At 31.0% G+C, this 23,126-nt stretch overlaps 3 protein-coding genes across 3 annotated transcripts; 2 read left to right on the top strand and 1 right to left on the bottom strand.

Moving 5' to 3' along the window:
* The first annotated feature begins 336 nt into the window (after positions 1–336).
* LOC130890696 (putative uncharacterized protein DDB_G0282133) lies at positions 337–14,491 on the top strand. The gene is made up of 7 exons (XM_057794924.1): positions 337–395; positions 2,227–2,516; positions 2,622–2,824; positions 2,874–2,993; positions 4,286–4,528; positions 4,631–10,911; positions 14,363–14,491. The coding sequence occupies exons 2-7, from the start codon at positions 2,500–2,502 to the stop codon at positions 14,399–14,401; spliced, it is 6,903 nt and encodes a 2,300-aa protein (XP_057650907.1). The 5' UTR covers positions 337–395; positions 2,227–2,499; the 3' UTR covers positions 14,402–14,491.
* A 4,609-nt stretch (positions 14,492–19,100) lies between these two features.
* Positions 19,101–19,691, bottom strand: LOC130890725 (mitochondrial translation release factor in rescue). Its single transcript, XM_057794977.1, has 2 exons — positions 19,467–19,691; positions 19,101–19,369 (listed from the first exon to the last, which is right to left on the bottom strand). Exons 1-2 carry the CDS (start codon positions 19,660–19,662, stop codon positions 19,143–19,145), a joined length of 423 nt encoding a protein of 140 aa, XP_057650960.1. The 5' UTR covers positions 19,663–19,691; the 3' UTR covers positions 19,101–19,142.
* A 234-nt stretch (positions 19,692–19,925) lies between these two features.
* Positions 19,926–21,160, top strand: LOC130890717 (MOB kinase activator-like 4). Its single transcript, XM_057794966.1, has 4 exons — positions 19,926–20,284; positions 20,374–20,537; positions 20,589–20,798; positions 20,850–21,160. Exons 1-4 carry the CDS (start codon positions 20,216–20,218, stop codon positions 21,082–21,084), a joined length of 678 nt encoding a protein of 225 aa, XP_057650949.1. The 5' UTR covers positions 19,926–20,215; the 3' UTR covers positions 21,085–21,160.
* The last annotated feature ends 1,966 nt before the right edge of the window (positions 21,161–23,126 follow it).

Consider the following 23,126-nt stretch of genomic DNA (forward strand, 5'->3'; position numbering starts at 1 on the left):
CCTAGAGTTTCACAGTACAAAACTGAAGTTTCTATTTTCTAAAGGCTACCAGATGTAGCACAAATATCTTTGAATTATGTAGACGTTTTAAGCACATTACTAAAAATACGATAATTAAAATGAAGAGGGTTAAGGTTTCTAGTGTAAGATAAGATATTCCGATTTGAAATGTTGAGAGGAAGAGCATTTTTATCGCAACAATCACAAATTGTATTTATATCAGATTGAAGTAAGTGGAGGTCATCAATGTTCGATATGGAATGATATAGCTTCAGATCATCTGTATGAACGTTAGAATTCAAGCCTAAGACAATGTCGTTTATAAACATAGAAAATAATAATGGGCCCTGAGGAACTCCAAAAGATGCGTTAATTTCTATGGAGTTAAAACCATGGTAAGTAACTATACGTTTTCTATCCGTGAGGTATGACATAGAAAAGCTAGTAATTGAATTAGTTAAACCAATGTTAGTCCGAAGAAAGCCATGATCCAAGTGATCAAAACCTTTGGGAAATCTGTACAGATAAAAACCACGCTGTTTATTACATATAGATAGGTTCACATGACGGAAAACAAATTTGTAAAGCAGGGTTTCAAATACCTTAGAAAAGTTAAAAATAATTGTAATGGGTCACTAGTTCTCAATAACAACCTTATTATCTGTTTTAAAAATGGAACAAATTCGTCCAATTTTCCATATCACCGGAAATCTATCACATTTTAACGAAAGATTAAAGAGGTAACACAAAGGTTTTGCAAGATGCACGTCCATAAAATTAATATGGTTAGGTGTAGGTAATATATTATCCTGACTGAAAATAATCAGTAAAAGCTATTACAATGTTATCTGGTGGGTTATGAGTTTCGTTTTTATAGAAAATGCTATTAGGTATGCTAGAAGTTTTCCCATTGGTATTTAAATAGGATCAAAACTTCCTAGGATCACTTGTTAGATGTTGTTCTATATGTCTCATGTAGTTATAATGACTTCGACGTATATCTCTCTTAATGTAGCTCGTAGATTACTTAACAGTCATCATTATTATTGGTACTCTTAAATTTTTGTAACAAACGATGCTACAGCTTAAGGTTGCGAATAATGTTGTTAAACCATAAAGGGTATTTGTTGAAAGATTTGGAAATTGTTTTGGAAACGCTATTGAGACTACATCTTGAATTTGACTGTTAAAAAATTTGCAAGCTCTATCAACGTTATTTTCAACCAATAATTAGTTCCAGTTGATTAAGCAAATCAATCAAAGCAGTAGAGTTTGGGGAAATTAGCCTTTTGAAAGTTTTATCTCGGATGCACTCGTGATGGAAATAACTTATTTTTTAGCATGATAATGATTTCAAGGGAAGGATGAAATCCATGGTCATAAGTTAACGGATCAACGCATCTTCTTAATCAAGAGTACGATTGTGAGACATAACTTTGTTCAGTTTGTATTATTAGTATTATAGAATATATCATATACATTTGAGCTCAAATTTGGAGGAATATAAATAAACACAAAATAGCAAACCTCTCCAACAAAACAGTCTTGATTCCAATAACATCAACCGTATGAAGCACGTTAGTTATAGCTGACAGATCGAAAGAGTTGGCACTGTAGTGCTTTCTCAATACAAACTAAACTCCGCCACCACTTTTGGTATTGGTTGATTCAAATTTACGATTTGACCTGAATATTATGAAATTGCCGGTAAAAAGTTCAGATTCAAACACGGAGGGATTCAACCATGTTTCAGTAATAGCGATTAAATCATAAGGAAGTCCGTACAAGCATTTGGAATATCAAGAAGTTTCTCGAACATTTTCATAGTAGATGTTTTTATTGTTTTTTAGATGGAAAGCTGAAGAGTTGTGTCCGTTCATAAGTAGAACCTCCTTTGGAGTCTACAGGACCATTCAAATCTGGTTGTAATTGCTATTTGATTCCAAACATATCAGATTTAAATTTTTTGAGTTTATCTATGAAACATGGGCATACTACATGATTCATATTTGGCAGACCCTTGGAAATATAATTAAATCAATTAAATAAAATTGAGACTGATAGCAAACTACCTTCTTGCATAGCCTTCATGTAGAAAATAACATAAGAGATAACTTTGCTTGAAAGATGTTATTATTATTTTTTTTAAACGACAGATGTTTACTTCATCAATAATAGAATTATATACATTTTCCAAATAATATTTTAAAAAATAATATGTTACAGTGTTTCTATGGCCATTGCATCACCATTTTTGTCGGACTCATGACCTCATCACCACTGCCAGGATACTGATGTATAATGCGAATAACAGCACTTTATCTACTTGACATATGTCAGCTGATTGTTCAAAACTAAATAATAACCTATAAAGTGGTTCTTATTTTGTATAAGTGATAAATTCATGAAAATCAAATAAAAATCAACTTCGTTTGCCCTCTAGCATTAGATGATCTTCATATGGTGTCCAATGACTTAACTTTATAATGAATTTTCAGTATGCCACGAGAGGCAAGGTGAATATTTCTCAGTTCCTTGAAAAATCTCCGCTGAATGTTTTTATACATTATTCAGACAAGAGGTATGTAAAACTTGTTATAATACGAAATGTATCATTTTAGTAAACGCAATAATTGGGAGAAAGAAAGAAGAGAACGTTTCAATAGAACCTTTGATGAACTAGCTAAAATATTGCCCTCTTATAACCCTTCAGTGACTATTAATCGTATTAACATATTGAAAGAAGCAATAACCACTATATCTGAATTTAAAAAAGAAATCGGAAAACTTTCCGAATCACCAGGAGAAGTAGTGACATTTAAAGGTAATGATCATATATAGTTGATAAATATGATAATAGTTATGTATTTTAGACACATTAATAAAAAAACTACAAGACAAAATTAAAAAGTTAATCATTCGAAATGAACAACTTGTTAAATTATTTCAAGAAGCTGGTATTAAACTTCCTAGAGCAAAAACTAAAATTAACAGTAAGTACTTGTTTTCAATATTATACCAGAAACATAATGAAACAGATTAATAAATGAAAAGTCCCATCTTTCAATGTAGCATGTATTGGTTAAAGTTGATTTAAAATTAATTGTTAAGATACCTGGTTAATAGGTAGATGAGCCCCTGAAGCGAATTTCAAGATTTCTAAGGAAGGTATTGGTAAATAAAGTGATATAACTAAGAGATTAAAAAAGTTGATCCACCATCCAAAAATGTTAAAAAAATATTATCAAATGGTACAAATATTGTTCAAAAAGCTGGGGCTGACACCAAATACACAAAATGAAGAGGCCAATAATCTTGCTTTGAAAAAGCTCCACCTTTCTCTGACCGAGAACCTTTCTGTAGTTTAAAAAAAAAGCACCTACAAGAAAGAGTTTCAGAAAATGAGAAAATTGAAAATAGAATATTTCTGGCTGATTCCTTCAACACTGTGAGATCTCAAAATATCTAGATCTTAGGTATTATTACAGGATGAACATGAGACTAGTTCTAGTAGCAAATGATGATGCATCCTAAATACTGGAACACGTGTGAAGTTATCCATGAATATATCCTTAAAAATAAACTATAATTTTGCAAAAAAATGTTAATAGATGAGTCATAAAAATTTAAAACTTTTGTTTTTGTACATATTGCATGATTCTGAACATTAGACACAAAAAATAAAAAGAAATTGTATTACTATTATAAGGTTTATCTAATAAGAAAACAAGTGACTCAGAATTGTGATGATCATTCGTTTTGCCCCCAAATTTTCTTTATCTACTGCAAAAAACACTTAATAAGGAACCTACAACAGGAAATTGTGATGTTAGTATATTTTGTTATGACAAAAAAATTTGTGAGATTACATTACCAATAGTTGAAGAAAATTTGAAAAAATGAGAGCTTTAATTTCAAAACGAATAATATGCGTCATCATACAAAAGTAAACTTTATGAATTTTTTTTGCATCATAAAAAATACACAATTTCTATAATAGTTAAATACTTATTTTTATTTTTTGAGTCTTTGGTTCAGAATTATGAAATATGTCATTATGTCTATTATCATTATTGCAAAAGTTTAGTTTATTTTATAAAAAAATATTCGTGGAAGAAATCTGTGGATATCTTCACATAATTAATACTAGAGTGTAATTAAACACTGAAATTGAAAGATGAGCTGTATTTGGTCCCACAAATAGGTCAAATTGAGGGCACCTAAAAGGTCACAATGTAACTATACCCCAAATATTTAATGTAATCCAACTATATTTTTGTTTTAGAAGAGAATAAACCTTCAACAAAAATAAAAAAACAAAAAGCTGCTAAAACTCAAGGAAATAAACATCCAAAATCTAATAATGGTACAAGAAAACCTCCACAATCAAAGAAATTTACAAAGAAAATATTTACTACTAATGTTTTATTTCCACGACTGCAAACTATTCCAATCTATAATCGGCAGTTTGTTTTGGTACCAAGCCAACCAGTGGTCAATAACACTCAGATAGCCACTGTTTTAACAGGTTTGTAATCTACTTCAATGTCGGCAAGAGCCCTTCATGAATATACAAATAATAGCCGCATATTTTATTCCATAAATTTTGTTGCTTATTCACTATTTTTAGGATCACCAAAGAAGTCAAAGTCAAAAAAATCAGAAGGTGCAACGAAGGATCCTGAAATTAAACCACCACCATCGACATTAAGATCAGGAACTTTCATATTAGCCAATGGTAACATAATTTCAGTAGTTTCTCAATCACAAGTAGTTGTCCCTCCTTTACAACCACTAAAACCACAAACTATGATAAACCCACCAATACAATCAATAAAAATTCCACCCAGTATGAACCTATCCATAAATCCTCAACCTGCTATTAATTTAGCATTGAAAATAAAACCTGTTACTGCAACCAACACACCTAAAATTAAATCTAAGGACTGCTTAACAAAAACAACTCAAATTAACAAAGTGCCCATTCCTGCTCTGACTTCAAAATATGGAAATTGTTTAATGCTTTTGAAAAATCAAAACAACAAAAAGAATGAAATTAATAAAAGCAATACTATTAAAAGGAAACTAGAAAACACAGTTAATAAAACATCTAAGAAAAGAAAAATTGGCGAAAAAATATCTAAAATTAATAACGAAAACATGGAATCCAAAGAAGCATGTACTGAACATAAAGATATAATAGTAGATTCTTTTGAGACTGTTGGAGAAAGTACAAATCTAGTCAATAAAACTGATTTTTCACAAAATGTTTTAGGAAAAACAAATGAAAATATGCCAAAAATAAACAATAATCAAGATATAATTAAAACAACTACTTCTGCATCAGCCATATCAAAAATTCAAACAGAAAAAGAAACAACAGAGATGTCAAATATGGAAATAATCACCCCTGTGTCAACTGCTTGTACAATAGGTACCCCCAGTGAAGATTTAAATATTGTTCATTCTGACCTATCCAATGATATTTTTGCTTCATTACAAGTGCCCCCTGGTTCCCAAAATATTGAGTCAACTTCCCCTACAGCTGCATTTCTCCTTACTTTTCCTCTGGTATCATCCATTAAAGTTAATGAAGCTATTGATGATAATTGTGATAGTCAAAAGGAAACACCTAGTTTACTGCAGATTGAAAGTATTGATACATCCAAACCATCTCAGAATGATTCTTTACTCAATTTAGATAATTTCACTTTTTTTAATTCAAAAGAAATTTACACTAATTCGAAAAATGAAGATGGGTCAAACAGGGAAATCACTGAATTGAATCAGTTTGAGGAAATGGAAAATTTACAAAAAAATAAAGCTGAACAAAGACTTGAATTATACAAAGAAAAATCTGTTGATTTTGTTGAAGATGAGCAAAATAATCTGATTGTTCAAAGCTCCGATGTACTTACTTATGATGTTAACCAAAGGGGAGACAAAAGTATGAAAAATCAACCTGAAAATGTAATTAATGATGAGGTGCGATATAATTGTTTAAAAGATGATCAACAGACTTTAATAGAAAAAAATTCAATGATTTCAAATAGTTTCTCTTCTTCTATTGAAATTTTAGAAAACAGAGAAAACAATGAACAGCATAAATTAAATAATATTTCTCCTAATTCCGGGAAAAATTTAAAAATCTCACCAACTGAACAGCAAAATGTTTCATCTACTTCTAAATTATCTCTAGAAACAAATTTAAAACATGGAAGTAATAAATATAATAAAATATATAACTGTAATGAGAATGATCTTCCTTCACACAATTCTGAAAATCAAGATAAAAATATAAATTCTAATGCTTCTAAAAATTTACTTAACGACTTTTTTCCGAATATTAAATCATCTGAAAACAACAAAAATTCTGAGAAACATATTGATCCATCCAAAACTTATTGTTATCAAACACAGCTCTTGTCCAACAGTCAACAATGTATAAATAGTTACAATTCGAGCTCGAATAAAGCTTCTGATGAAATGTCTGAAAAACAAAAGTCTATTCCAGAAATAACTTATCAGCCTTTCTTGTCAAATGATATTAATGCTTCTTTGATTTCTGTAAAACTATCAGAAACATCTGCTAAAAATTCAAATGATTCTGAAGAACCGGGTATTAAAAGAAATTACTACAGCAACTCAAATTCTGAAGAAATTTCTGAAAAGTTTGAAGAATCAGGTAATAAAGAATCACATGAGTACAATCCAAATCAATCAAAATTGAATTACGAATCTAGCCCAGAAAAAATGCCACATACTTCAAGAATAGATTTAGAAAAATCTGATATCAACAAAACTTACTGTAAGACAACCAATTTTTCGTCTAACTCCACAAATACATTGAAAAAACCTCTTGAAAATTTAAAAGAACCAGAAACTTCAAAGTATCAATATAATATAAAACAGTTTGACCAAAACTTTAATTCGTTTTCAAAAGTTTCAAAACCTTTGGGGAGTAGTTTAGAAAGACATGACAAAAACAAAAACTACTTCCACAACACAACTAATCTGCCTTCGATTGAACCAGAAAAATCTGTTAAAAATTTAGGAGTTGATAAACCATGCAGATACAATCCAAAACAAATTGAACTCAATATGATCGATTTTGGACCTAATTTGGAAAAAGTTCCAGTAAAATCTAATATCAACAGAACCTACTACAATACAACCAATTTCGCTCCACATTCCACGATTATAATGGAAAAACCTCTTGAACATTCAGAAAAACCAGAAACTTCAAATATGTATCAATATAATATGAAACAGTTTGAACAAAACCTCAATTCTTTTACAAAAGTTCCTGAATCTTCTGGAAATAAATTGGAAAAATCTCACAAAAACAAATCCTACTTTTACAACATTTTACCTCCGGATATTCCAGAAAAATCCAATACAAATTCAGAAGTATCTGATAAGTCATGTCATTATACCACTAAACAAATTGAACACAACTTGAATAACTTTGGACCTAGTTTGGAAGAAATTCCAACAGTTTCAGAAAAAACTGATTCCAATAAAATCTACTCATATCATACTACCAATTTTCCTTCAAATTCCACGGAGTATGAACAAAACTTTAATTCTTTTGCAAAAGATCCAGAATCATTGGGGAATAATTCAGAAAAACCTGACAAAAACAAAACCTGTTCGATTATATCAGAAAAATCTGATAAAAATTCCGAAGATTCTGATAAAATATGCCAGTATAGCTCTAAAGAAATTGAAAACAACTTGAACAATTTTGCACCTAATTTGGAAAAGATACCAACAGTTTCACAAAACACTGACAATAAAAAAACTTATTGTTATAACCCGAGTGATTTTTCTATGAACACAGAAATACCAAAAAAATCTAATCAAATTTCAGTAGAATCTGATGCTACAAAATCATACCAGTATAACCCAAAACATTTTACAGTTAATTTAAACTCTAATCTAGTAAAAATTCCAAATGCTCTAAAAGAAAAGTTAGATAAATGTGATATCAACAAAACCTATTATCACACAACTAACTATTCTTCAAATTCCAGAAAAACTCCAGAAAAATCTGCTGAAATTATAGGAAATTCCGGAGCTGCAAAAACAGTCGAATTTGAACTCAACACGAACTCATTTGGACCCGAATCTGCAAAAATTCCAGAATCCTCATCACTAATTTTAGATCAAGAAATCAAAGAAAACAAAAAATATTATTACAGTACACATACTTATTCAACTTTTAGGAAAACGCAAGAAAAGTCAACTTTAATTTCAGAGAAAGCTGGTGATACAAAAATATGCCCAGATAATCCAAAGGAACATGAACACAATGTAAACTCTTGTGGAACGAATCAGGTGAAAAATCCAGAAAGTTTAGGGCAAAATTTAGGACCTTACTACTACGACACATCTAAATTTTCTTCTAACCCAGGAAAGTCCGATAAAATTTTAGAAGAATCTAACGCTCCAAAAGTGTGTAATCACAGAGAGTGTGAAATAAATTCAAATACACTTGGACAAAATGTAGTAAAAGTTGGAGAAACTTCGGGGAAAAGTTTCAAGAAATCTGAAACAAACGAAACGTACTATTATAACACAAGTAATAATTTCTCCAATTTAGGAAAAAATACAGAAAAAACAGCCTCAAGTTCAAACGAATCTGTTGCTGTGAAAACTTTTCAGTATAACAGAAAACAGTTTGAAGTAAACCTACAAACTTTTGCACCAAATACAGTAAAAATTTCAGATACTTTGAGACAAAATTCAGAAAACTCTGAAACAAACAAATCTCATTACTACAACTCAAATGATTTTTCTCTAAATTCTGTAAAAATGTCGGAAAAACCAACTGGAAAGTTAGAGGAAACTGTCGTGGTAAAAGCATGCCAATATAATCCAAAACATTTTGACATTAACCCACAATCTTCTGCCCTCAATTCATTGAAAATATCTGAAGCTTCAAGACAAAATTTAGAAAAATCTGTGACAAATACTTACTATTACAATACATCTAATTTTTCTTCAAATTCAACGATAATGTCGGAAAAAAGTGCTGGAAATTTGGAAGAATCTGTCATTTCAAAATCCTGTCAATATAATCCAAAACAATTTGAACCTAACTTAAATAGTTTTGGACCAAATTTGGCAAAACTTCTAGAAGCTTCAGAACAAAATTTGGAAAAATCTGAGATAAACAAAACTTATTACTACAACAATGCTATTGTTCCTTCAAATTCTGGAAAAGTTACTAAACAATCAAATGAATTGATGAAGACATATCAATATAATCCTTTCGAAGTTGTGCAAACATCAAGAGAAATCCCTTTAAATGAGACATATAATAAATTAAATATTTCTCACAAAGAAAAACAGAGTAAAGTAGTAGATCATAGTAAAATGTTAGAAGGTTGTCCCAAATCAGTTGAAGAAAAGTCTTGTTATTTTTCGTCCACTTCCTACGAAAACAAACATTATGCAAATCCATTTTACAGTAACTGTAATTACGGTTATTCGGAGAACAATTTTAACCAAAATTACTACAAAACTGATAACAAACCAAGCTACTCGTTAAACTACGAAAACTATCAAGAATATAGAAGAACTGATGGATCGTTCACAAGAGAGAAAAGAAATAGTACTTCCTCTAAAGAAAAACAAGTACAACAAAATAAGCCTATCAATTGGATGACAACTGAACAGAAATCTCATACATCAGACTGTTTTTTACCTACATTTACCAACCAATCTTATTCTTTTACGTCATGCATCACTACAGATACTAATGACAACTTCGCTGATGGAAAGAAAACTGTAGAAACAAACGACAAGAGATTCACTTGGTCCCCTTCGAAATTACCAAACTTTCTGGATGTTACACACAATTTCGTAACACCGACTTTACCGACTTTAGTAGGAGACTTGGCGCTCGGAAACTCGTTGCCTTTAACTGATTCTAAATATCCAAAAGAAGTAAAAAGAAAACCCTACGAGAATCAAGCAAATTTTCTATCAGTTAGCCAACTCGTTAACCAAAATAAAAGCGAAAGTACACCAGCTAGAACGGTTTCTCGAAGACCGAGTGGGAGTAAAAACAAAAACCCTGCTCCAAATAAAAAACGGTTTGAAAAGAACGTCGATAAAATCTCTAAAAATGGTAATAACTATAACGATGTTTTTTATGACCAGAAAAATAGGCCGTCTACGAAAAATATATCAAGCAACTACTCAGCTGAAGCTCTAATTGGTAATCAGGGTACACAGGAAGAAAAGAAATTTGCTCAAAGTAATATCAAAACTTGTACGAATTTTTCGGCAGAAAATATTACTTACTTTACTGTCGCTGAAGATAATTACATAAATCAAAATCATACTTATACACATAATTCCTTCCAAAATAATAATTGTTGCTCCAACAGTTTCATATACACAACACCCTCTATTACCTCTAGTTACTTAACCAACACTTTCGAGAATGGTCCAGATTATTCGGCGGAGAATATAATGAACTACTGCGGCACAAAAGATACAACGAATTGCGGAAATAAAAACTACCGTATTATAAATAAAGACGATAAAAATATCAATTATAATCACTTTAAGAAAAATAAGAAGATCAACCAGTGCAATAACACTGGTTTAGGAAATTTCGAGTACCCTCTGCTATCATTACAAGGTTCTACTAATTCTCCTATACTTCCTGATGACTTCCAGTCTCATTCAACGTTCCTACCTCCGACAACTCCTTACAGTTCTAAGAATTCATTGTACCAAAAACAGGGGAACGAGTTTAATTCTACTGCTATACTGCCTCTACCAGGAATCACTCGAAGTAACACACAACATCCAGAAGTTTCTCCATCTTTAAATCCTGTAGGAACTAGTTTAACTAATTTCAATTTAAGTACAATATTTCCGGAAATTAATAAGGTGAGTTGAAATAGAAGTGTTTATTTTCATCAGATGTTTCAGTATAACAGTAGAGGGCAGGTACAACCCTCCTTAGCCACATTGTTATGTTTTATAAATTTAACACGAAAATTTTATTTTTCATTATTTATTTTAATATTTCTTATTTGGTTTATGTTCATTCCGACTCTTTGTTGGAAACCAATAAATAATTTATAATTTTTATTATTCTAATCATTTAAAACTATACTAAATTATGTAATGGTTATTATTGGTGGAAAGACATGGAGACTTGAGCTTAAAGTGGTATACTTGGTATATCAAACAATCGTCAAATTCATGATCACATACACATCGCTTATTTGGGGGTTGAAAACTAAACAAATAACAGCCCAGAAAGAACTGAACAGGATTCAAAGGCTGATCTGCCTGGGTATAATAGGAGCAATGAGAACCTGCCTCACCCTTGCTTTAGAGGCACTGCTGGACCTGCCTTCTCTTTACATTATAATGAAAAAAGGGACATTTAACACCTCCCGCAAGCTAGTCCAGACAGAAAAATTAAAACCAAGAAATCAAACAGGTCACCTAAAAATTCCAGAATCGATAAAGCTAGAAAGCAGTGACAAACCATTAGACCAAATGCACAGCGTAATGGATATAGGCATCCCATTCGAAGTGCTAATCAATGACCTCTAATCATGGGTCAATAAAAATCTACCGAGAGCTAGAAATGTATCTCTCTTATTTATAATGGTTCGGAACCAGCACAAAGAACTGGATTAGTTATTTGTGAAATCAAAACGCCATTAGGAAAATCACTCATCATTTTTCAGGTGCAATATCCAAATGTGCTTAGGAGTGTTTGAATAAAGCACATTAACATTTTTTCATATAGCCAAAAGGCCTTGAAGGTCCTGAAATCTATTGAGTGCACGTCCAAATTAGCGTGGTAGTGTGAACAAATTCTGAAAGCACTAACAAACAAAGTAACCCTAATGTGACTAACCAGTCTATATCAGACAATGAGGAAGCCTACAGCTTTGCCAAAAAAGGGGCAACGCCTTCTATACGCCACATAGATAATGAACCAAACCGATGGTTAAAGAATCAGATGGGGAAACACTCCAGACCTAAAGCATGGTAGAGGACGACAACTGCAGATTCTGCGAGCAAGCCATGGAAACAGTAGAGCATCTACTCTGCTAATGTCCTGCTCATATCATCCAAGCTAAAATACTTCAAAGAAGTAGTTTTAACATATTGGAAAGTACAAACACTCCAGAAAATGACCTGTTTTGTTGTATGGGTGCAGAGTGGCTGAAAATAATTGTATTTCATTGAGAAACTCGCATTTCTTTGATGCAAGGCGCCAATAGGTTTATCCATATTTATTCTTGTCTAATATCAGATTTTAAATTAGCATTACTTCTTCATACTATTGATATCGATATAAAAATACCTATAAGAGGATAGTCTTTGTTCCAAACTTATGCAGGAATTACAAGGATTTCTACGAGCCGCAAGTAATTATCATCAATGACAGTTGTTACTTTGAGTCTTCTAGCTCTTCGTATTTCGAAAACACTTCCAGTTTCTGGAACTGATTAAAACTTATACATTTTTCATTAGGCAAAATTACGTAATAACTACCCTCTATTTGAGTGGTATGGGGTAGAAGCTGACATGAAATACATGAAACAATAACTCATGAACTATGAAATTGGCAGTAGCAAACGGTTTTACATATTTTTTAAAAAAATAAGGTTCTTAATTGACACCTTCAAAGTGCTGTGTCTCCCTTAGTATTCAATTTAAAAAAATGTTTATTATAAATTATGTTCTATCATAATATCAGGTATCAGCAGTCAATGTCCATAATCCGGAAAAAGCTAAATTTGAATTTACTTCAAACTTCACACGGGAATTTTTTCTTTTTCTTTTAGGAAACAATTCCGAATGTACATAACAGCAGTAGTAGTAATAAGGCTAAAAACAGTTCAAATTACTTAGAGAGTAATGTAAAAAGTTTCTGGAACCATTGATAGTACTTATACTGAACACTATGTATACCACCACGGTAACAACGCATACACAAAGTATCTGATACGCACTTCGGGAACCATGTTATCATTCTCAGAAATGCCGGTCAAACATTATAATCGTGAGGTTCGAAGTATGGTCACAAAATAACTCAATGAGTCTAAGAGTTATACTTTGGTACTAAGTGAGCGTTTAGAAAAGATTTAATATATATATATATATATATATATATATATATATATATATATATATATATATATATATATTCTACATTTCAGTTTTCACAAACGCACCACAGGGAATGAATCACCTTGACATGCGTAATTCGTATATTTTTTATCGTTTATAGAGGTTATGGCACCTGTTCATAGTTGGATTAGTTGGCGGTCAAAAACCGTTGTGCACATAGGCCTTCTAATAGACCCGTCGTGCCTCACTTCAAGCTGTCAAAGACCAATGTCCATTGAATAGTTAATCAGGTACTATGGTTTGAACCATTTAACGTCACTAGGCAAATTGTAAGGCCTTCCCAATTGTTTGAATCTTGAACGTGGGAGTACCGGGCACTCACCGACGAAATGGTTTGAAGCTTCTGCCTCCTCCAAGTAATAGCGGCATTACTCTCTATTCGAATTTCGAGGCTATTTAAGTAGAACAGTTGATTGGTAAGGGAAGCAGAAGGTCCATCTATATGTGCTGTGGTCTTTCCATTCACACCCGCAGAGTTGTCTTGTAGTAGACTACCGAGAGATGTAATACTTAGAGCAAAAATGGTTTCTGGGCCCATTACTGGCTTTGCTGACGAGGAAATTAGGCTTATTGTTTTCTGAATGAATTGGCACCAAAATGAGCTGGACCTTGAAGTCATCACCCACCTGTTTTTGTAGGTCTACCTTTTCGCACTGCAACATAAAATTAGAGAACGCTGTTGTCTGAGTTGATTGAGATTCCATCGCAGCGAATACTTCGGCATGGAAGACGATAGCATGTTGCCCAATCAAGAAATAATCATTTATCTTGATTATGCTTCTAGGGGTATCCTCCACAGAAGCCTGCTACGGCCAAGTCATTCATCCCTGAGCCATCTGTGTACCAGGTATCTTTTTTAGTTTTGCCACCCGTTGACTGTTCTTTACCATTAAGTAATTGAGTTGGTTTCTCCCTAGGCTTTATCCCGTCGTCTAACTAACATGTCAGAGTACGTACTCCATTTCGTCCACATATTATTAACACCCTCTTGATGTAATGGTGGTAAACAATCTCTTCAATATGTAATTGTAAATGTAATTATAACTGTAAAATTGATGCCAAAAATCTTCAAGGTACCAACTATCAAATGCTCAATTACATGTAGCTTTTGAAAATAATAAAAAAAAATACATTCCAATGAAATCAAATCATTTCATTAACAGTTCTAAATTTGTTTCAGGCGCCTTACAACGATTCTAAATATGGCTTTACAGGATAAAAGTTCTACAAATGTGATATATTAATGTATATAATGAATTTACATTGTGAATATTATGTACTTGTTTAAAAATAAATTATTTAGATACTTTGCATTGAAGTAATGTATTCACCTTTATGCTTTATCCAAGAATAATCAAGAATATAGTATACTAAGTTAACTCCCGAAGGAGCTCATTTATATAGTCACAACAGTCATGCAATCAGACTTCCCTGTATTTAGAATAAATATAATATACGAGTTGGACCAGGAGTTGACACTGACATTGCTAGTTGAAAAATTAAAACAATCTTTTGTAAATTTTATACCCAAAAATTGATTTTTTTGAAAATAAATAGTTAAAAATGATATCCTATGAGTTTTTTCCATACATGTAATATTTCTACAGGGTATTTCTATATTCGACAGACAACGCTCTACCACAGAGAAATCACAATAAATGATTCATTTTTATATAGGAATACGAACCCTTACGGTGCCTAGTTGCTGAAATAAATAAATCAAAATAAAAAATTTGCCATAAATGAAGAACGCCTTCAAACTTTTTGTTCAAATTTAGTGACCAATATGATCCTTGATAAAGTAATATTTTGACATGAACAAACTTTGAAAAAAGTTAACCAGTGGCGCGCTGCCAGGGCTAGTTATCACTATTATCCCCCTATTTTTTACGCCACTGGAGCAAATTATTATTTAATTTTGTTTTTAATTACCTGATTATTTTTAGTTAAAACACTAATAACCTTTTGGAGTTAAAATGAACGGTGTTGTAGAAATTTGCCTCTGAACAAAAGTCTGCAGGTAATTATTACTATTTAATATATCTAAAGCATAAATATTCAGTTAATGTGTGGGTAGGTATGGTTGGAGATTGATTAATCGGGCCTCACATTTTACCAAATGAATGAAATGAAGAAATTTATACGCGCTTTCTAGAAAAAATGTTGGAGAATGTACCGTTAAATATAAGTCAACACATGTGGTTTCGATTTTTTTATATGAGACTAAATCTTCAGTCCATAGTGAACGAAACAGATCTCTCGGCCGAACAGCCAGAGGGCATAATTAAATACCAAAAATTATAAAATGAATAATTTACAAATTTTGCCTAATTAAGATGCATTTAAACTATGATTATCGTACTCTTCAAGAAATTCAACGTATATTTGATTTTACAAGTTCTAGTCTTTCTTCAAATAAGACATGGGGGCAAGCGGGAACTTTATTATGAAAAAAACGCCTGTAAGTCCAGTTCTACTTAACCTATCTATGCAAACTTAGTCTTTTTGAAGAGAGCTCCTTTCTACCAATGTAAGAGATAATTTCGAAACAACCTAATGAGTAACGTATACGCTAGAGGGCGCCATTTATTTATTTTTTGAAATCTAGCTATCCTTGATAAATGTTGAATAGAAACATGCAGTTTTAATTAAGGAATATAAAAGCAGACCAAATTAGCAATAGAATAGCGAAAACCGCATGTCGATATCTTTTTCGTATTACGAGATATCCTAAGAAATGTGTAAATTTTAAGCATTTTCCTTTAAACATAAATTACTCCGGGGTGACTGAACGGATTTTAACATTTTTTGACTCCTCTTTCTTTGTTCTATTAATAATAGTTCCAATTATTATGCCAATATTACTTATGCTGTCACCAGTAAATTGCGTTATGGAAGTTAAAATATAAAAACAAGTAATGGGCCATGAAAAAAGCAAAACAAAAAGATATGTCTTGTGTCAAAAAATAATAAACCCAGTAATTTGTTCATTTACGTGTCATTGCAATTTGTGTGCATTAAATTCGATATAAAAGTTACTTAAAAGTTATATGTTTCTTACAAACAAAAAAGCATTTTATATGTTAGGCATTTACTTTGAATGTATGAGAAATGCAACTATTGCGGCTAGGGTATATGCCATACAATATCCCCAAAGACGTCATCCCGATAGCAGAGTTTTTCGTCGACTCATACACCGTTTAAGAACGAATGGAAAAAAAAAAGACGCGGCAGAGGTCGTTCAGAGGAAAACACAATACCTAAATATTTTGGCATATGTGCAATTTAAGTATTAGAGCGATAAATAGAGACTTGGGGGATATGCAGAACCACCGTTCAACGTATTTTGACAGGACACGGGTAAATTATGATGTTAAAAGATATATTTCTTAAACAAAATATACCCGCATAATATTATTTGTGGGCATGGTTATATGTTGACATAATAATTTATTTATCATTCCGGAAAGATATTTAATAAGACATTATATTTCTTTTAGAACATCAACAATTGGTTGATCGTGATTACAACGGAAGGTTGGATTATTGCAACTGGTTACTACATATGGTATATGACGACCCTCAATTACTGTCACGTATTTTGTGGTCAGACGAAGCTATATTTAGTAGTGATGGTACGGTTAACCGACATAATATGCACTATTGGTCACAGAATAATCCACGCTGGATGGAAGAAGTTGTGTCAGGGGCGATGGTCAGTGAATGTATGGTGTGATATTGTAGATGGTCCGATTATTGGAACTTCTATTTTTGACAACGCAATTAACGGGGAACGCTACCTTAATTTTATAAGGGATGAAATACCACTGTTTCTAGAAGATATATCACTAGCAACTCGTAGGTCTATGTTGTTTCAGCACGTTGGGTGTCCGGCGCATTTCTCGAAGTCGAAACGTTAAAATTTATCTTTCTTTTAAAAATTATCAAAAAAAGACTAATTTTAAAACAGAAGAGACCTAAAATCAATAACATTTAGATGCATTAATATAGCAAAAGGTCTAAGAAATAGGGAAATATATATATATATATATATATATATATATATATATATATATATATATATATATATATATATATATATATATATATATATATATGAGATCAAAAACTGTCTTCATCAGTTATCAACAAATTGTGAATAAACAATTATTTTTGCACTGGAAATTAATGATACATTTACGATGAGTGTAAAATTAAATGAGAGAAAAATTAGAATAATACTTATAATAGTCACTGCTACGATCGATACACAAATAAAACCTCAAAAAATTGCTGAAAACTGTATAACGAGTAAGACAGAAGACCGGATTTGTTCTCATGCTAACCGTGATGTTTGCTGGTTGTGAAGTAATAACGATAGACACCTGATCTATTGTTATTTCATCAGTTATCAACCGGCGAGAGAGAAAGATCAAAATAAAACTTAATCAAAGAAAATTGAAATTATAAACTCTGAATAATAAGAATTTATGGTAATACAATTATTATTTTCGATTGCAACCTTGCAATCCTATTGTGGATCTATGCAAAAAATGAAGAAAACAATATATTAAAGTTATAATTAATAAATGAAAATGGGGGATTGAACGTATAAGGGTAAAAATTAAAGAGTTATGTATTTTTGAATACTGCATCATAAAACAATGAAAGCAAAAAATTTCATCTAAAAAATGAAAATGACACGACAATTTTTATATATAACAAATATGTCTGATACGATGCATAAAAGAAGTGGGATTACTTAAAGTTCATATTTTTTTGTCACGCATTCGGCTGACGCATCATCCCTCTTCTGCCTAATGATTGACAGTTGCTTTTGTGGCTAATCAAAATTAATATTATCACTATCACTATCATTATCATCATTAAGTTTTTTATCCATTCATCCATTTTTGTTTGAAAGTTTATTATTAAGATATATTAATATTGCAGTACTACACGTGCAAAAGCGAATAATTCTGTACAATAAATTATAAACCCTACTAGTACATAAACGAAGACCAAAAGGTGAATAGGACAACTAAATGTGACTTGCATGTTTCAATTAGAAGCACAGTTTATGTAAACAATGACCAGCACATTATCATCAAGTGCACAGTCGTTTCATGAGCTATGATTTTATTGTGACCAAGTAAGACCATTTCAGTTATTAATATTCTTTAAAAGAAGATAATCTTTATCTTAAGTTCTGCTTTCCATAGTTCTGTTTCATTTAACTTTAATATATCCATAAAATTTGGAGGCATATTTCAAGAGTTTCATGACACAGTGGTTGAGAATCACTGGCTTAGACAACTTTACAAATAGAAAAATTCTCTTTTATATTATATTAATTTACATTACATAAGCAAGTTATTTCCAAAGGCATATTTTCTTATATAATTGTATAAGGTAGAGATAACATAATTCTAGCAGCCTCACTCTCTTGCTTCTTCCTGAAGAGAGGTTCGTTCATACAAATCATGTTAACCTCTGCCGCTGTTTTCCAACTGACAACAATGGGTTTTTGTAAAGATTACAGATAGAACAATAATCTTTTATTAAGATTCAAAAAAAGTGAATGTCAATAATAAACAATACTTTATATACCTGTTTACATCTGGCAACCCTAACATAGCAACTGACTGAGAGCTGGCAACCATTTTAATTTGTGACATCATTTTATTTCAAATAATTCCATAAAATTGATTAAAAACATATAATTGCAAGTTACATTAGTGAAATAATTATACTAGAATTAATAACAGGCAATTGCGATTAATTTTTTTATAGGCAATTTATCACTAATCCATTATGTACTTGACATTGAATTAAAAAAGTTTCATCAAAAAAACATATACCCACAGAATCAAGCAGTGGGATCCTGTACTATGAGCTGTGGAAATAAAACCAATAGATTGTTCTATATATATTTATAATACTATGTCCATTTTTTATAATCAATTCTTAGTACCAAATTCACGATTTTTCCAAGATTCTTTCAATGCTCTGATCTTTTCCCTTTTCTGTTCTCTGGTATTACTTTTTTTTTCTTGAATTGATTTTAATTGGCTTTCAATACTATGTTCTTTATTAATAAAATTGTCTACTTTGCTTTGTAAAAGTGAATGTGCTATTTCTCTATTTTTATACAACTCTCGAGTTTCCTGGCATTTAACAACAATCCCTAAAACAACAAAATTATCATGAGTGTTTTTCTATCTCTAACAATATTCTCGGATTACAGTTAACATAGTCATATGAAAAATATAAAGTGATTTTACCTGTTGGAAGATGTTTTAAAACAACACAATTAGCCGTTTTGTTAATTTTTTGTCCTCCGGGACCACTACCTCTAACATGCATTTCTTCTATATCCTTATCAAGTAGTTGAGGAACTTTTGAATAGTCTAAAGTATGAACAAATCTTGGAAGTAACAACTGGGAAGAATTTCGAAGAAAATATCGATGTAATATCATCGTATTGCTCTTTTTGATAACAATGTAACGCCTTTCTGTAATAATGAATAAAATATTACAACAAATAAGTATTATAAACATACATCTACCCACCTTATAGTTGTAAGTAATATCGTGTTCCTCTAAAAGATTTTTATTTTTCTTAAATTCGTTCTTTATACGATATCGAAAAAATGTTTTATCAGTAAATTGAAGTTCTGTTCCGTATCGCAATAAATCTTTATATAATTTGAGAACTTGACTTTGTGTAATTTTACTCATTTCAGAAATACTCTTTAAAAATACAGAACTCCAACATCAGATTTCTTCTTCTCTTCGCTAGTTTAGGTTAATCAACCAGGGAAAATGTACAAAACACATTTGTAAGAGATGAGAAATATGTTTTATAACAATTATTCAGTATTTTTATTCGATTTTTTATGTGAATATTATCATTTATAAATTTGGATATAAAGTTAAAATTAGTTAAAAGTACAATAACTCAATGTCGGCTGTACTGTCATGCTAAAACCTTAAGATCTGAACTGACTGAACCTGTAAATAACATATTTATATGTCAAAAATGAAGATGGCCGATGGATCCACAATCGTGCGAAGAAATAGACCTGGTACAAAAGCAAAGGTAAAAACTAACATTTGATAACTAGACTTTGAGCTTGTTAGATATTTATAAAATATTAATTTTCTTTTATCTACATTAATTTGTTGTAGGATTTCAGTCATTGGCCAGATGAACCTTTTGAGGAAATGGACAGCACCCTTGCAGTGCAACAGTACATTCAACAACTTATACGTCGTGATCCGAATAATATTGATTTGATATTGAAAATGCCCGATTCGCAAGACGAAGGAGTTTGGAAATATGAACATTTGAGGTAATATTTATCCCCTTATTTATCATATGTATTCAGTTACCCTAATTGCAGGCAGTTCTGTATGGAACTGAACGGATTAGCTGTAAGACTTCAAGGAGAATGTCACCCAGAAACATGTACACAAATGACAGCAACTGAACAGTGGATTTTTTTATGTGCTGCACATAAAACTCCTAAAGAATGTCCGGCCATTGATTACACAAGGCATACACTTGATGGTGCTGCTTGTTTATTGAACAGCAATAAATATTTTCCTAGTCGGTAAGGTTTTTTCACTTTTATTTTGATATTGTTTAATTATTATTTTTCTAGTGTTAGTATTAAAGAATCGTCTGTAGCAAAACTTGGATCAGTATGTAGAAGAGTTTATCGAATATTTTCTCATGCCTACTTCCACCATAGATCTATATTTGATGAATTTGAAACTGAAACATGTTTATGCAAAAGATTTACGCAATTTGTAACAAAATACAACTTGATGTCCAAGGATAATCTTATTGTACCTATTTTGGAAGAAGAAAACACACTTGGTGAATCTGAAGCATAAATGTATCTCGAATGTCAATATTTCTAATACTCGATTACATAAAAAATAAAAACTAATAAACATACAGTGGATAGAACGATTGTAAGTTTTATGAAACAGAATAGGTTTGAAAACTGTCAGAGTAAAGTCAACTAAATTGTTTGAATTTCCTCGGGAATTAGTTGCTAAAGAAATGTTGCTTGGACTGATCCCTCAGAAGCAATATTGACCCACTTACACTGATTTTGATTGACCCACTTACAATGATTTTGATTGACCCACTAATTTTTCATGTATTTATTAATATGTTCTCAAAACTTTGTTAAAGGAAGTTAATGTTTATGGAAAATTGTTTGATTTGGAATCTACAAAAAACAGGCTGTCACTATTTAGGTCTTATAGTTGTTTCAAAAAAACAAAAACCAAAGTATAACTTTCTAATGAAATTATGTGAAATTATGAAGAAAGCTTAAATCATCAAACTTAAAGAAAATTATGCAGTATTTGCTAGTACAGTTGAACTCTGCTACTTTTGTCTAGTTATGAGGTTTGTGAATTAAGCCAATGTCACAATGGTTCATGTAATCCTTAAGCATTTTGGACTTTTAGCTTATCTATTGCCTTGAAATTTGTTAATATTTGAATAGGTCTAAAAATGATGAAAAAATGTGAGCCATAAACTGACTGAATTAGCATTACCTTGGAAATATTCTTCCTAACTTGAACTTACTGATGTTTCGAATCAGATCTGTTTGAAGAAAGAATTTGGTAAAAAATCTGAATGTCCCTATTAATTTGGAAACCCATTACACATAAAAGATTTTAATATTTTTATCACTCCTAGGTACTAGATGTTTTTTATAAACATATTGATAAAGTTGAATATAGTCATTGAAGTAAAGAAAATTTGTATTAGGTACTCATCAGTGTATAAAAGATGTGTGTTTACACTATTTATGTTGTGCTAATAACAAAGTAAATTCTTCTTCGATTACCTTATTTTACTCTTAAAATGAATGAATAGAGTATGTTGAAGCTCAATGAATTTCTCTAATAAATTTAAAAATATATAGAAAGTCACAATATGCCTGATAAACTCATATCTTCCATGAACTTGTCCACACTTATTGACTTGCCAAGTTTTTCATCTTGTAAGAACTTATGCACGCTTATTGATTTATTGAAATTTTTAAAGTGCAATAGTAATACCTGTCACTAAACTTTTAATCTTTTTTATAACAAAATCAATTTGGATTCCGTAGGATTTATATTTTTCCGTGGACAGCAATTTGATAGGGTGTATTTACAAAATTTTTGCTATGTTAATGTCAAGTTAGCATTAATGAGGTTTGTAAGGAATCGGTCCAAACAACAATATTATTTGAGAACTATCTAGTAATAAATTACCAAGCAACATTCGATGGAATTTACTGACTTTCAACTACTAGTTTGTCAGGCATTAAAATATCGCATCAAACTATGACAAGATTATCCGTTGTTACTTTCATACGCAGTATTTATGTACAGACATACTTTTTTTTTTAGATAAAAATGAATTTTTACTATAGGTATTGTACTAAATATAAATATACTTTCCACAAAAGTAGGATACAGTACTTTTGTTATTAAATATAGTACTTTTTGATCATTTTATTTATTAAGTAGAAAAATCTTATATCACTGATAGGTGAACAAATAGTTGAATTCCAAAGATAAAAAACTTTTTCAAATGGTTTTTAAAAAATAGTTACTCTCTTTGTTCTGCTCTCAGTATTTATCCTCCAATTAGATATTTATGTATCCAAGAAAGGTTAGTAAAAAAATTCAAAAAAATTATATTCCGCTTGGAAGTAGATTGACAGAATCGGTATTTAAGCTGTGAAAAGTCTAGAATAAATGATAAAAAAATTATAGGTTGTTATCTTTCTCCATAATTTTTCAAAATAATTATTATCACATTATTTTCATACCTGAATACACTTTGTTTCATTTGATAAAGTACAAGTGGATTCAAAGTTTATTTTCATAAAACAATCATTGGATTTTTATGAAGAGATTAAATA

Source organism: Diorhabda carinulata, chromosome 2 (genome assembly GCF_026250575.1).
Source record: "Diorhabda carinulata isolate Delta chromosome 2, icDioCari1.1, whole genome shotgun sequence".
In the NCBI taxonomy this organism is placed as follows: domain Eukaryota; kingdom Metazoa; phylum Arthropoda; class Insecta; order Coleoptera; family Chrysomelidae; genus Diorhabda; species Diorhabda carinulata.

Excerpts from the sequence above, each read along its gene's own strand:
- LOC130890696 (XM_057794924.1), top strand. Across the intron at positions 2,994-4,285 it reads AGCAAAAACTAAAATTAACA|AAGAGAATAAACCTTCAACA; the intron begins GTAAGTACTTGT and ends TTTTTGTTTTAG. Across the intron at positions 10,912-14,362 it reads TATTTCCGGAAATTAATAAG|GCGCCTTACAACGATTCTAA; the intron begins GTGAGTTGAAAT and ends AATTTGTTTCAG.
- LOC130890725 (XM_057794977.1), bottom strand. The coding sequence starts at position 19,662 with ATGATATTACATCGATATTTTCTTCGAAATTCTTCCCAGTTGTTACTT. Across the intron at positions 19,370-19,466 it reads TTTAAAACATCTTCCAACAG|GGATTGTTGTTAAATGCCAG; the intron begins GTAAAATCACTT and ends TTGTTGTTTTAG.
- LOC130890717 (XM_057794966.1), top strand. The coding sequence starts at position 20,216 with ATGTCAAAAATGAAGATGGCCGATGGATCCACAATCGTGCGAAGAAAT. Across the intron at positions 20,538-20,588 it reads TGGAAATATGAACATTTGAG|GCAGTTCTGTATGGAACTGA; the intron begins GTAATATTTATC and ends CCCTAATTGCAG. Across the intron at positions 20,799-20,849 it reads AATAAATATTTTCCTAGTCG|TGTTAGTATTAAAGAATCGT; the intron begins GTAAGGTTTTTT and ends TTATTTTTCTAG.